The sequence below is a fragment of the Lonchura striata genome, chromosome 1A (assembly GCF_050655825.1).
Source record: "Lonchura striata isolate lonStrDom1 chromosome 1A, ASM5065582v1, whole genome shotgun sequence".
NCBI lineage: Eukaryota > Metazoa > Chordata > Aves > Passeriformes > Estrildidae > Lonchura > Lonchura striata.
The window spans coordinates 16,308,541-16,323,616 of NC_140741.1; the positions used below are offsets into that span (position 1 = coordinate 16,308,541).

A 15,076-nucleotide genomic window follows, 5' to 3' on the forward strand; every position below is an offset into this window, starting at 1 on the left:
GAACTCTCTTCCTCTGCACAGAGAAAGAGCCCATAAAAGAGTGTAGAATTCTTACCACTGGTTAGAAAAATCTTTGTGACTGCTTATAAGGGGGTGGTTTGCCTTGATTTACTTTGATCAGGAGCACGTCTGCACCTCTGGAGTTTCAGAACGCAGATTTGAAATGTTTTGAAGCGTGTGAGGTTTTTATTAAAAGAGTGGCTCTGTTCCACGTACCCTCAGCTCCTCCCCTGTCCTTTAATCCCTCCTCACTGCTCTCCCTGTTCTCCCCTTTGCCAGTACAAGGAGTTTTCTGTGTCTCTGTGCATGGTTCCTCGTGCCATTCCTTGCAGCAGCTCTTTGTGCTGCAAGGGGCTGCCTGACAGAATAAAGAATTTGCAGGCAGCAGCTGTGTGGAGAGCCTGGTGATCTGCATGGATCTCTTGCCCCTCTGCAGATAGCATCCATTACATCTCCTAAGGGCATTTGTCAAGTTGCCACATAGTGGTTTTTAGCTTTTAGAAACTCTCTGAATACTTTGATGGTAATGTATTTAAGTTTGCCAGGGACTGGAATCATCTAGATTTAAAAACAGGCTGCCCTAAAGGGACTGCACAGCACACGCATCAATTCATGCTAAAAGCATTCAGTGCTTCATGTCCTCTTCAAATTGGCTTATTATCCTCAAGAAGCTTTTCTCTAAGCTGGCTGAAGGTGCTGTACAAGGTGGTCCATGCTCCCCTCGATGGTCTAAACATCATCTCAAGTTTATGGTGCCAACCTTTGTTTGCACAAACACTGTTTTGTTTTCACAGAGGGCATTGCCTTGTGCACATATTATCTTCTCTTGACATCTGGAGTAGGCTGAAGCACTTTCATGGCATGGGTGTTAATGAAGCTGTTTTTAAAATGAGAGAGCTATTTTGTTCATCTTTTTGTCTGTCCTCAGTACCCTCTCAAGAGTACGAAGTATAACCTACAATGAGTGTTAAAATTAATTAATAGTTAAGGGTAAATTACATAAAACCTGGTTAGAACTCTTAACCTCATAAGCTTGGCTACATTTTGGATTAACAATACTCCTGAAGTAACTGAAAAGGGAGACCTTTATTTGTTTTGTGAAGATTTATTTGAAGCAAAAAATATTTCAGTCTGCAAAGTTTGTGGGAGTTTCTATCAGGTTTGCAGCCATCTGTAGTCTTTTAACTTTCTTGTACTGTTGTACCTTGTTTGGGAGAAGGTGAGACATTGTTTTAATTTTCTGGGGAATATAACATTCCTGAGGTAAAGAACTGGAGCAATGCTGATGTTGACTGCACTTTATGTGCATATTTAGAATTAGTAGACTGAAAGAAGTGGGCATTTAGAGAAAAAGGTTGACTGCCTCATGTAAACACAGCCATTTTTTCTCCCCAGACATATTGCTTATTGCAAAAAGCACACAGGCATACTGCTTATTGAGAAAATTGCTTATTGAGAGGCAACTGAGTAAGCAGAGTGGCCCACTCTTGTGCAGGATGTTTTGATGCTGTCAGTAATGTAGGAGTCTCTGAGAAAGCTAGAATGTTTTGTGCTGAGTGGCACTACCTTTGGATAGCAGCATTTCCTTTGGATAGATAACTAAACTACCTGTAGACACCTGAAAAAGTGTTCTGACATCTGAGAGATGTGAGAATCATTAGAATCCAGCCAGTATTTGCTAGGAGGCAGTGAGGGATGCTGCTGGACAAGGCAGCTGATGCCACATTTGGCTGCTTCTGCTGTGTTCCATCATGGCTGTGGAGCAAAGGAAGTCTCAGCCTCAGCTGTAAGCTGACAAGTGGATTGCCTGCAAGGGAAAGTGCTTGTCAAGAGATGTGTCATCCTCATTAGAAAGTATTTAAATTAGTTTGGGAGAAAATAAAAAACTCTAAGATCTTAGCTAGATTTTAAAAGTTATTAGTTATCACAAGCTCTCTTGGCAGATGTATAACAGACATTTACAACTCATGAATCACATTTTTCAAAAATCACTGCTAATACCAACTTCTCTGAGGAGATGACAGCATTTGCAGGAGACATTAATGACTTCTGGCTCTCAGTCATTGCAAAATCATGAGCTTGTAATTATTCTGATCTGGCTATTTGTAGACTATAGATTTCTAGAGGCCTCTCAATACTTCCATCATTAATAACTTGCCAGTGAAAGTGATTGCCATCATTCCTGCTCAAAGTGATAACTTTAAGATCTTTGTAAATGCAAATCTTTACTGAAGCCTTAGGAGGCTAGCTTTATTATTCTTGTTTTACAAAATGTGGGGAAGGAGACAGAGGGAGGCACATGAATCTGCAGCTTGAGTCAAGTGCATCTGAGGGTACAGCTGCTTAGTGATTCAGAAAACTTGTCTATAAGTCACCTTCCCTGGGTCATTCTGGGAATGTCTGACTTGCTCATGATTAGGACTTTCAACAGTCTCGTACCTTATCATGTAATAATATTTTGCTCATATCCATTTCTGGGCAACCTCCATCAAAAGGTGATCCATAAATTTTGGAACAAAACCAGTACTGCTGGTTCTGACTCTCCCTCTGTTGAGACTGAAGTGAATGAGGTGGATGTGGAGCACAGGGAAGATTCTAAGATGGCCAAGAGCTCTCACTCAATATGGGTTTGGTGATTCTTGGGCATATCAGGCTCTGCCCTGGGACTGGCTTGACTTCTGGAAGCCCCCAGCATCAGAGTAGGGACATGACCAGTTTGCCACCTCTCCCCATGCTCTGGGGTGCAGCTCTGTGCACCCCAGCATTTGCCCTCTTGTGCATATCATGGTTCTTGTCCCTCTTCAGGCCTGGTTGTTCCTTGTTTTTCCCATGCTTTTACTCTCCTCAACACCATGTGTGCAACACCTTAGGTGGGTTTTTCAAGAGCAAGCAAGTTAGCTGACATATTCCCTCCTCAGGATGGGGCTATTTTGGTGATAGGTGAGATAATACCTGTTTCACTTTGGTGTGTGATCTGGAAGCAGGGGTAAATTCTTGAAATGTTGGGGATCTTTTGTGGGGAGGTAATCTGTAAATGTACGTCTTTGCATCATCATGATAATGAGTTCAGGTGAGGGGGAAAAAATAAAACTGAAACACTACTGTACAGTTTGTAGCCTCTCTGAATTTTGTTCTCTTGCTGATAAGTGCTACCTTCTGTTCTCTCTACAGGTCTCCAGGTGGTTTTAAATTCAATTATCAAGGCCATGGTCCCTTTGTTGCATATTGCCCTGCTGGTGCTGTTTGTCATTATCATCTATGCCATCATTGGACTGGAGTTATTCATGGGGAAGATGCATAAGACCTGCTACCATGTGCAAGGGGGACTGATAGGTAAGGGGAACACACATAAACATACAAGATTTTCAGAGGGAGGCTTTTCCCGTGTGTAACAGAGCATTTCTTCTGGCATAGGAGATGAGTGGCTGTTGCTCACTGCTTATGTACTTGTTAGGGGTTTCACAATTTCACCACTGTTACACAGGAGATGGTGTCACAGGAATGAACACCTCAAATTTTTCATTATTAATGTCATACACAAATGTTCATTGTGTATACATAATTCAGGGTACTGCCTTTTTTTTTTTTAGTCACAGACTGCAACTTTGGTTAGCAACCAGAAAGAAAATAAAATTATATTAGTGGGAAGAAACTTTTTTACATCAAATCCATCACAAATTGTATTTATTTCATATTATTTGCAGAAAGAAATATTCACATTTCAAAATAATTCAATTGCACTGTCACTCATCTAACTGTCTGTTAATTTTTGTTTGATTTATTGATCTCGAATAGCAGCTATTTCTCATGTGGTAGAGGGTATTAATGCCTAGTACCCAGTTCAGCTCATAAGAAAACAATGTACAGCAGAAAATTTTTTCAGAAGTTCTGCATTTCTGCTTTTATAATGTTGGCAGATTTCATTTTCTGGACATGATGCTAGAACTATAATGAGCTGTCACTGTGGTTTGCATCTTTAAAGTGGGTGTATTTTTCTCCATTCTGTCTGGAAGTATTTACATTACAGTGTCTAATTCTGATATTACTGTTTCTGGCATTCTTTCGTGATCAGAATGTGATCACAGTTTTTGAAAATTACATTGTTTACCATATAATAAGATGAGAAGGAAACATAATTACCCACTCCCCTACACGTACATAAATACCTGCAGCTGTTAAAAATGTAACACTAAGATCTGAAATCTGTATATTTTTAAAAAATCACATTGTGCTTATAAAAATGTTTTCTGGAGTGTTCGTTATATACCAAATCATTTTGTTTGCTTTGTTGTATAGGTTGTCAGGTCTTTGAAAACACCTGTACAGGATAAGGGATGGATAACCAAGCAGAAGTCTTAGAGTTTCTGAGTGCCACTAGGCTACTGATAAAATGCCACACATCATCTAAATGCCAAAAGAGCAGAGCCCCAGACAGTCCCTGCTGTAATTCAGCAGTGGCCCAGTGCCACATCAGTCTCCAGAGCACTGAAGCCTGTCTGCTGCAGGGCTCAGCCTCCTCCAGCAGTGCCAGGCACTGCTGTGCCTCCAAGGTTAACCCAGCTGCCAGGTGACTGCAGTAGGAGAGTGCTGGCCATGACACACAGCCTAATGAAACATGATAGGCTTGATCTGATGCTCCCTGCCATGTTGAAAGGCATGAATTCTTCCTCACAGGAGGGTATGCTTTGGGGGGAAAAAAGTGCATCTCTCTTTTGACTATAAAATTTGACAGCTTGGCTATTATTTTTTACAAAAAGAAAGTGAAGCTCGACAGTGAGCAGTTGCCTGTGTATTCCTGAGAAATCTGTCAAACTCACTGCAAAATACATGTGTTGAACTCTGATATCCTTCACTCGCTTATCGGTGTGCCAAATGGTTTCCTTCAGCTGTTTCCCCCCTTCTCTCCTTTAAGATACACCTGCAGAAGATGATCCGTCTCCGTGTGCCCCCCAGTCTGCCCATGGACGGCAGTGTCAGAACGGCACCGAGTGCAAGGCGGGCTGGGAGGGACCCAAGCATGGCATTACCAACTTTGACAATTTTGCTTTTGCCATGCTCACGGTGTTTCAGTGCATCACCATGGAGGGCTGGACAGATGTGCTGTACTGGGTATGTATCTGAAAATGATGGGCTGAGAGTCCTGCTTGAAATCTGGGGGCTTTAGCTTTCTTGCTTGTTCTCTAGAGTGAAGGCATGGTTGCTAGCATGGAGCTTGAATTAACTCAGCTTACTGTTTGATAAAGTGGAGGGGTTCTCTGGTGCAATGAAACCAAATGTAAATGTTGACTTTCCATTGATATTTTAATTTTGAATTATGGCAGATGGCTTATTGATTTGAAGGTTTGCAATGTACCTTGGTTGAGCAGAAAGTCATTGAAAGACCCTCTCTGCAGAAGTGAAACATCTCGTGCATATCCAGATTATTGATGTAGAAGAATTTGTGACAATCATGTGCTCTACCCATAGCATTTGTGTTACAAAGGCACTACACTGATCAGCTCATAGGTTTTATAAGAAAGGCCTCACAAATTCCAGCACTACTCCTGATTATGACTTTTGTTATAGAAGAATTTATTCTAATGCTATTAGCTCTGATACTGGTATCAATCATGCTCGCATGTTTAGCAAAAATATGATATTACCTGTAATAGAAATGGAGACTCATCTTGTCCTGTAACCTAATTCTGGGCATTTCAGCAGCTTTAGTTTGTGCCTTTTAATTCCTAATTTATTGGGAAATTCAATGCAATACAATTATACTGTAAGAATTAATATCAGGTTTAGCTTTCACCAGTAAATTGTAGATAAATGTGTTTCTGGCTGCAGCCCTGGCCATCAGCTTTTGCAGCAGTATGTCATGACCTAGGACTTTCATTCATTCACAGCACAGTCCTGTCTGTATAAGACTGACCCAGACTCACACCAGCTTGTAAGTCTGGCATGTCATGCCACACCTGGATCTCCAGATGGTACTTTGTGTTAAAATGCATGATGCAGTTTGACTTGAGAAGACTCGAAGCACACAAAAGGGTAATCTGGACTGAGGCAGCTTGCACTGTTAGTCAACAAGCTTCTCTCTTACCCATGAGCCCAAAGCTGCCTTCTACCCAGAAGTGATTTAGAGTTTGCAAGATTTCCCTTTGAAGATTTAGCTTATCTGCAAAGGATGGTCTCTGTGTGAAACAGCTAGAAGTTGTCTCTTTATCTTCTTAAGCTTAGACTAGAATAGTGACTATAGCTTCCTTTTAATGCCTGAGATAAAGGGCAGAGATCAAACCACAAGGGGAGTCTGGGTCTCAGAGGAAAAAAAATTGCCATTACTAGAAAAAAGGGTATAAATTAATAAAATGATGAAGAGCAGAAGTTAACGTGGGAAGAGAAACTGAGTGAAACTGCTCTACAGTTCAACTATGGCTACATATAACATACCTGTCTTTTTACCACACTTAGCTTATATTTGTCCATGCTGTGTGTGATTGAGAGGATTTATTTGCATGGGAAATGGGAGAGAGTAAAAGATATTAGAAGAAGAAATGAAAATATGTATGGCCTTGTATACCATTCAGAACTATGAAACCTCTCCATATGTTATCAGTTTCTCCAAAGACATTTGCTAAGACCCTTCAAATTCCCACCCTTTAGGGCCCATGTGTCATTTTCATGACTTGGTATGAGTCATGTTTAACTCATTATCAGTTATCCAATAACAGGAGCTAAAAGCATATACTCACATCCAAAAGATTTTCTACCAAGACTGCAGCAGACAGTCTGATTTTTATGGTGTCCCTGCAGCAAACTGGGTTTTAGTTGTTGGCTGTTGTTTGGTATTCAGCCAGCTTTTTTTTATCACTGCTCTCCTGAGCTATTCTTTTTTTTCCTTTGGAGACAGAGTGATGAACTTAGACCTTAAATTAATACAGATGGATGGTCATTATTTTTAGGGGCATGCATATAGTGAGCTTTTTAGATTATGGCATTGTTAAAATGCTTTCTTTGGGAACAGCAGAAATATTTGTTATCATCAGTTTCCAGTTATCCTAGACAGGACTACAGAAGCTAAGAGCTAGCACTGCAGAAAAAAATGTCAGTAATTGAGGAGGAGGGAATTTATTTCATAAAGAAAAAAAAGTATTACCTATGTTTAAAGACCATGAAATACAAAGTTTGAGTGAATACCTGAACACCTGAGCTGGCAGACATTCTTTGTTAAGCTGCTGGAAACAATCCTACAAATACTATTGTCCCATATGACTTTTGACTCTTTGTGCTGTACTGACAGCTCTGATCAGTGTTTGCCTTTTGGTAAGGGAGGTGCCTGAGGTGTTTCCTTCTGCTGAGAGGTCTGTGCCATGCTGGGCAGGTGTTGCTTGGGCACCTACTGCGGGGCACACCTGGGAGAAACACTAATGCTTTTATATTTATATGTAGAAACAGTCTCTAAACACTCACACTGTCATTTCATGTAATTTCCAACCATATCTATTGTGGTTTATACAGTCAGATTTAAAGTCCATGGCCAGGGCATTTCAGCTTAATTTAGCCAGATCAAAAGGAAGAGTACTCTGGATAGTAAAGGACAGAAAAGATGCAACATTTCAGTTGCTGAAGGAAGAATTTTAGTGAGGTAGGATACAAATATCTACCTTAAACTTACTGTGAGCCACTGTTTCCTTACTGCAGTCTGACTCATACACAACTTTATTCCCTGGTCTTTGCCTTTTTGGCTGAGGAAGAGTGGACTTGTCATAGACAACCCATTGGGAGCTGCATCTCCACAGGGTGCAGAGATAGGAGGCTATTCTCTTCTCAGCTCTGAAAAATCTCCTGAAACCACAGTGAGGTCACAAAAAATTAAATTTTGCTTTATAAGGAAGTAAATCTGCACATTTATTTAAATTAGAAATGCAGAGTTTGTTGCCCATTTTACACTGAAAGCACAGATAGAAAAACAGTGTAAGAAAATCTTGGCTGGAAATCGGACAGTTCTGGAGATAAAAATTTTAGGTGATGATTTTCAGAGGTCATTCATTATGCTTAACAATGTAAGCTAATGATCTAATATTTAAAAGTGCTGAGAATTCAAAGCTCAAGCAGACTGTCAAGTTCTTAGCCGCTCTGCAATTCAGGGTAGATATCAAGGTTTGAATCTGGGGTCCTGCTGGGGTCAATAGCAAATTCTCATTAATTTCAAAAGGTCAGGATCTCACTTTGTATTTTGCAAAATCTTGATCATGCTGTTGAGATTACTCACATGCAGTCATAGTGCAACATGAGGACTTACAGATGCCTAATCAGGGTCTTGGTATCTGTTGAGATTAGTCTTTCAAGGACATACATGTGGATGCAGAGAGTTTTCTTTGCTCCCTTCTTAAACCTGAAAATGTGTGCCTGACCTAAAACTCAGCAGAACAACAGATAAACCTCTGGGCTGAATTACTTGGCTGGAAGTGTTGAAACAATGGAGCAATTCCCTTGCTTTGAATTTCCTATGAGTGCTTCTCAATTATATCTTATTTTCTGGGAAAGACAAAAAAAAAAAAACACCAAGAAGAGCCCAACTTTTGACAGATTCCTAGATCTCTGCATTCCTCTCAGTGGGAATGGAGGGAGCTTAGCACGTTTCAGCATGTTGCTCTGAAAAATATAGTAGCCATTTAATGAAACCAATGTCTATCCTGTGCCCACAGTTTGCAAGGTTAAAGTTGCATGTTAGAAATTTGTGTGACCTTCCACAAGCCCTAGACTCCTATTTCACTTAATAGCTCTTCAAATTTTAACTTCAGTTTCCTGCTTCTTTCTTCATGCTTCCCAGTGCAGCCTTTCCTCCTGTGTAGGGAAGTCTGTCTCCTTTCTCATGGAGTATTATTTCCCAGCCTGTGATCCACATCCTCACAAAAAGATAATCAGAGACAGGAGAGCAATAAACTTTTATTCCCTGGAAGGACTTGACATCACTAAGATCAATACACTTTCCAATCTCCTCTCTATCTCTTAACAGATAAGACTTATGAATAGATTGGTTTCTTTTGAAATGGGAAAGAAAAATGGTAGGGAAAACAGATTGACATTGCTATCATATAAGGTAGGATAATTACTTTAAAAGAACCAAATTTTTAATGTGAAATAACTATATTGAACAGGATGAAAGTCTGTGCAAAACAGCCTTGTTGACTCTTCACTGAAAAATTTATCTCTGTTGAAGGGAGTGTTAAGTGTTTGTAGACTACAAACCCATCTCCTGTACTGTCTCAGTCTTACAAGTTTATTTTGCCCGAGCCAGGTGCCTTTGTCTCATGGACAGTCAGTCCACAGAACCACTGAGCAGACAGGCACCTCTTGTGATAGCTCACATTATAACTAGTCCTGTGCATTATAGAAGGATTTGAGGTTATTTTTCTCAAAACTCTCCTTAATGTAGGATCAGCCAGCATTAGCAGCTCGCTTGGTGCAAGCACCAAGGCCCATTTCTGAAGGCCCATCTGTCTTGGAAACTTCCAGCAGCAGATGAAAATCCAGATGTTGCAAATTGAATCATTTGGTATTTTGTAATCAGTCTCTGCTGCAGTCCATTATTTTGTATTGTCTTGTTGACTAAGGAGGAAAATTAATCTCTGAGCAGTTTATAACATAGTGTTTAAATATTTGTAGGCATTGTTTGTCTTCCCTTAATCTTTTTCTAATCTGAGGAGATTCAGTTCTTTCAACCTTCCCTAATGGAACTTCTTTTTAATTATTTTTAATCAGTTTGTTACTCTCCTTCAGGGGAAGCTTTGTTTCTGAGTTAAATATGATTTGGCCAGTGCCCTGTCTTTAAAAGGTTTTCATCTTTGTGTGAAATGTGCTCTGCAGCTGGAGACCTGTGACACTGCATGCACATTGCAGTCTTAGTTTTACGTGCCTGGTTTCTCCACTGCCCTGCATCTAAGCAATTGTACATATAAATGAAAACAAAGCACAGAGAAATTGCAAAACACAACTACATGTTGTCGTATTGGGCTGTTCATGTTGCTGGGTAGTGGAGAACCTGGTTCTGAGTTGTTCTGCTTGCCCCTTACAGCTTGAATTCTCGGATTGAATAATTCTGCTTGATCTGCTTCAAGATTATTAATACCAAGCAATCCTGAGCCTGCCATCAGTTTTGGAGTCTTGGCTCTGACCCATGTCATTTGGACAACACTTCAGAATATTTGGTGGAGTCTCTGAAAATAACATGCAGTGCCTCCAGGAACAATTTACCTCATGGCTCTAAGTGTAAACTTAAGAGTGTGGTATTATTATAGACGGACTAAGGCAAAGCCTGGATGACATCCAGGGCACTAACCTGTCCCTGGAAGAGATGTCCAAACTGGCACATAGTAAGTTGATTCCCTCAGATTTAAAATATCCTTGTTAGTCTTCCCCAGTTTCTATGCAAGAAAATGAGTTTATAATAGTCTAAAATAGCACAGTAGAGCCACCACAGTGCAGTAAGAGACACAACTCAGGGAGATTGAATCAGTGCAAACCTTCAGGAGCATCACATCCCCAGGGACAGCAGAGAGAAACACATATAGATGAGGTGGGTTAAACAGGCTGTCCTGGAGCATCCCTCCACCTCTCACTCTTTGAGATCATTCTTTCAAGAGTCACTAAATCAGCTTGAAACACGGGCTTACAGTCACCCTTACAGTTCCCATCGTGAAATCAAAATGGAACAAATTGAACAGCAGATGTAATTTACTTTGCTGACAGCACTGACAGATTCTGTGAGCTTTTCTCATCCCCCTCCTCCAGCCTGTTGCAGCCAATGAGGAAGACATGAGAAATTCAGAGATATTGCCACAAAGTGGAAGACATTAGATGCAGCGCTGCAACCCCCAATTTTCACCAGCTGTGTTTTTCCTTCTAACCCTTTATTCTTGCAGCACTTAAGCTTGAATTAGTAAGGCTTTCCACAAAAGAGAATTATCTGATTCTAAGAATATATCTGTCTACATGTTTCCATGGTGTTTATTCCCCACCCACCTCCGCCCCTCCAAGAAAATGGTGGGCTTTTATTGTTGTGGGGTTGAGGTTTGTTTAATCATCCTTTTGGCAGGGGTTTGCATGAATATGAAAAATTTACAAAGAATAAGCATGCAACTGTGAGCAACCCGTCACTGTGATTGCAGAGGTTATTTCATCTCCATCTGCTGTAACAGTGGTGGGTAAGGGGAGAGGGGCCATAGTTCATTCAGAGCACTGAAGGGCCAGGGCATCAAAGCACTGAAAAAGCAGTTTACACATTTAATTTGCATAAATGCTGACCTCAATCTGTTTTATTTTTCCTTGTTAACAACTGCACATGCAACTGCAATAGTTGCTGTACCACTGACTTGAAAGTGAGTAACAGCAGTGAGTAACTCATTGGCACCTGCCACAAAAACCTGCTGCTGAACATTTGTTCAATACACTTGTGTGAAATGAAGTCGTCATGAGCCCTTCAGAACTCAACTTTGGACTTCTCAGCCCTTTTCCTCTATATAAAAAGAAATTATTAAAAATAAGATTTTTTGGGTTGGTTATGGGAGGTGTTAATAGTGACCCTCTGCCCAGTGCTCCTGTGTACGAAGGACCTTTTTAATAGCCCTGTCTTTCTGTTGCCCTTTCACTTTTCTTTCTTCTTTTGTTCTTCTTAGACTATCCTAATTGCTGCTGTCTAATCACCACAGAGACTGTTCTTGTCTTTTTAATCTTTTGTCCCAGAGCTATAAAATTGAGAGCTAAACTACTGGGACATTTCTACATGACTTAGGATTTTGAGTGCCTCTGTTTGAGGGTGACTTCTTGAGCCCTACCACCAGTTTTATCAAGAAATGATGACTGATGCCTTCTGAAAAATTTTTCATGAGATTTGTTAGCTGTGGACCCACATCTACTAGACAAATTCACAAATAACACACTGGTTCATTGTCTAGATCCTGAGAAAGAAAAAGACAAGAAAATAGGCCCAAGGTCAGGACACAAGTCATGGGTGTAGAACTATTTATTAAATTATTGTTTATTTTTAGTTTAACTTGTTTCAACATCTTGCTTTTAAGACAAAGGGCAATGCAATTAAATCTTCACCAGTCTTGCTGTGAATATCAAGTCCTTCCTGCCTGCAAAGAGAATTGGTCCATTAATATTGGCTTTATTCATTGGTGTCAGAGGGACTTGTGCCTGGGCAGGATTTGAGGGCTCAGTATGATGAGTGGTCATAAGGGTGTAGTTTATCTGCACTCATGGCCCACTCTAGAACTGTCTCCTTGTAACTCCAACCCTCTGAACTGCACCCAAATAGGATACATAAAAACAATATTGAGCACATCTTCCAAAATATACAGAGATCAGAAGTGTAAAATGAAGGGTTTAGAAGTTAATCAGAGGTACCAGTCTTCCTGCTGGGAAGGACTTGTGGGTTTTGGTGGGTGAGAGGCTGGCCATAACCCAGCAATGTGCACACAGCTGTGTCCTGGGCTGCATCCAAAGCAGGGGAGGGAGGGGATTCTGCCCCTCTGCTCAGCTCTGGTGAGACCCCACCTGAGTGTGCTGCATCATCCCTGGGGGCCCCAGCACAGGCAGAACTTGGAGCTGTTGGGGTGAGTGCAAAGGAGGGCCATGGAGATGATCAGAGGGCTGGAGGAGCTCTCCTATGAGGAAATTCTGTGATTCTGTGGAAGGCTGAGAGCTGAGGTTGTTCACTCTGGAAACAGAAGGAGAGCTCCAGGGAGACCTCCCAGTACCTAGAGGGGGCCTACAAGGGAGCTGGAGAGGCACTCTTTACAAGGCATATGGTGATGAAAGGGGACAGATTTAGATCAAATATAAGGAAGGAAATGTTTACAGTGAGGGTGGGGAAACTCTGGCACAGGTTGCCCAGAGAGGTGATGGATTCCCCACCCCTGGAAGCATTAAAGTCAGGTTGGACAGGGCTGTGAGCAACCTGATCTCCTGGAAGTTGTCTCTTTTCATTGCAGGGGGTTGGACTAGGTGGCCTTTAAGGGTCCTTTCGAACCCAAACTATTCTATGGATGTTCATCACAGAGCATTGACTCTGTTGACTTTTAAAGCGTATCTACAATGAATCATTCAGGCTGTTGTGTTGATCTTGCCTATGTGGTGCTGTTTATAAGACTCATAAGAAAAGGAGAAGGGGTAGTCTTGTCTGTCAGCAATGCAGTTGCAGCTCGTTCAGGCTCTTTGATAGTAATTTCTCCAGCAAACCTCTAGAGCTTTTACAATATCTCTTGAGTGCCTATCAGGTTTATTATCTGTGTGCTAGGAGTTCTAGTTACTGTACATTTTATTTGAGAATTTTGTATGTGATTTCACAACTGGAAACTGGATTCTAAAATATAGAATTTTCCTAGGATTCCTAGATTGTGAACTGGATATTGAAGAACTTGGGATATACTGATCAAGTGCTAAAAATAATTGACTGTCTTGCCTTGCCTTTTTAAAGAGAGTAGTGATTATCTACACCTTACAGTGCTGTTTTTTATAATCTTTATTTTTAATAACTTAATTGACTATGGAAATCAATGAATAGTGTGTGCTTTTTTATTCCTGTGTATGCAGCAATCAGTAGTGCTCTGATGTAGGTGTGGAAGAATTTGCTATCAGTCTGCACTGAGATAAATAGAAGCATATATAAAACAGCAATACAGTTATACAAGCAGAAAATCCTTTCTGGATAACCAGCCATGCAAATGTAAACACAAAATAAACAGAGGAAGGGATACCCCAGAATTCTAAGATGAAATGGACTTTTTAGGTTTGGAAGCCCACCACCATAGCCCACTATATGCTTGAATTGAGCACTTTATTCTTTTGGAGTGAATTTCCAAAGACTTTAAAGGGCAAAAAAATTTTTGCATAACTGAGTAGCAGTAAGAGATGGAACTGCTGCAGTGGCTCTAATGAAAGAACTGTGGCTAAATAGCCTTTGGGCTCTTGGATGACTTTTTCAAAACCCAACCTTTTCCTTTTAAAGGGGAAAAAACAAAGTTGTGGGACACAATTTATGTGGGAATAAGGCAACTCACATAAAGCTCTGTGGCTTTTACCTCTGGAGCACTGAATTCAAATCCTGATTAAGTCATACGAGTCCAAACAATTTTTGGAGGTCACTCCATGGCATTTCTGTAAATTACAAATTCACTCAACAAGCACCCATATAATCAGTCACATGAGAGAAAGCAGAGCTTTTATGGCCCTTCTACCTTGGCAGAACATTGCAGGTGGATCGATGGCAGGAACCTCCTCTAAGCAGATCCACTCTTCAGGAGCCACGAAAAGCAGAGTGCTAAGCAGGCCAAAGTTATATCACTATTGATGTCAGCTGTTGAGTACAGAAGAGGTAGGGAAAATGATCTGTCAGTAATTGTCTTAGTTTGAAAAGACAGGAGTCTCTGAAGGAAGGCAAGAGCTTCCTGTGAAATGGAAAAGGTAAACCCCCTCCCTCCGAATTACCACAATTTCAAAATTAAAAGGTTTTCTGGCAAAGATATGGGAATGGGAATAACAGTTATTTACTAGGAAAAAAATAAATAAAATTTTTTAAAAAATGTAATTAGTACAAACAAAACTACTGATAGAGTCAGAAACCTGACACCCTGAGGAGTCAAGGTGTAGGTAATAGTCCAGTTAAATGGTGGCTGCTCCTCCTGGAGTGGCAGATGAAATGCTGCTGAAGCAGTGATCCTGTAGAAGGGTGTACTTTTCTCATAAGGTCTGGTGATGGAGTAGATGGGCCTGGTCTTCCTCTGGGGATCCAGCGGGGAAGAAGCTGCTCCTCTGGGAATCCAGCAGAGAAGAAGCTACTCCTCTGGGAATCCAGCGAAAAAGTTGCCCTGATGTCCCAAAAAATGCTGATTTTATGCAGGTAGGGATGCTTGGCTCCTCCCTCTGGGTGGAGCATCTCACAATGGGATGATGTAACTTTACCAGTCACGTAGTGAGTCGTTCAGTGGCCCATTAACAGAAGATATCTCCCCGGGGGGAGACATTGTTCTTGGAAGAGATAAGAAAACTGCCCAACCTCCAACAGATGGCAAATAGAATACATGCTTATCTT

General features: G+C 40.9%; 1 protein-coding gene across 50 annotated transcripts in view; it reads left to right on the forward strand.

The window, feature by feature from the left end:
• The window catches only part of CACNA1C (calcium voltage-gated channel subunit alpha1 C), a 459,731-nt gene that overhangs the window by 290,925 nt on the left and 153,730 nt on the right, over positions 1 to 15,076 (forward strand). For 49 of the 50 annotated variants that reach the window (XM_085568454.1, XM_085568453.1, XM_085568461.1 and 46 more), the window contains exons 6-7: positions 3,172 to 3,333; positions 4,913 to 5,109. In XM_085568454.1, coding sequence (XP_085424580.1) covers positions 3,172 to 3,333; positions 4,913 to 5,109 — 359 coding nt within the window. Of the gene's footprint in view, positions 1 to 3,171; positions 3,334 to 4,912; positions 5,110 to 15,076 lie in introns of those variants that run through there. The other variant, XM_085568504.1, reaches the window with a different exon arrangement.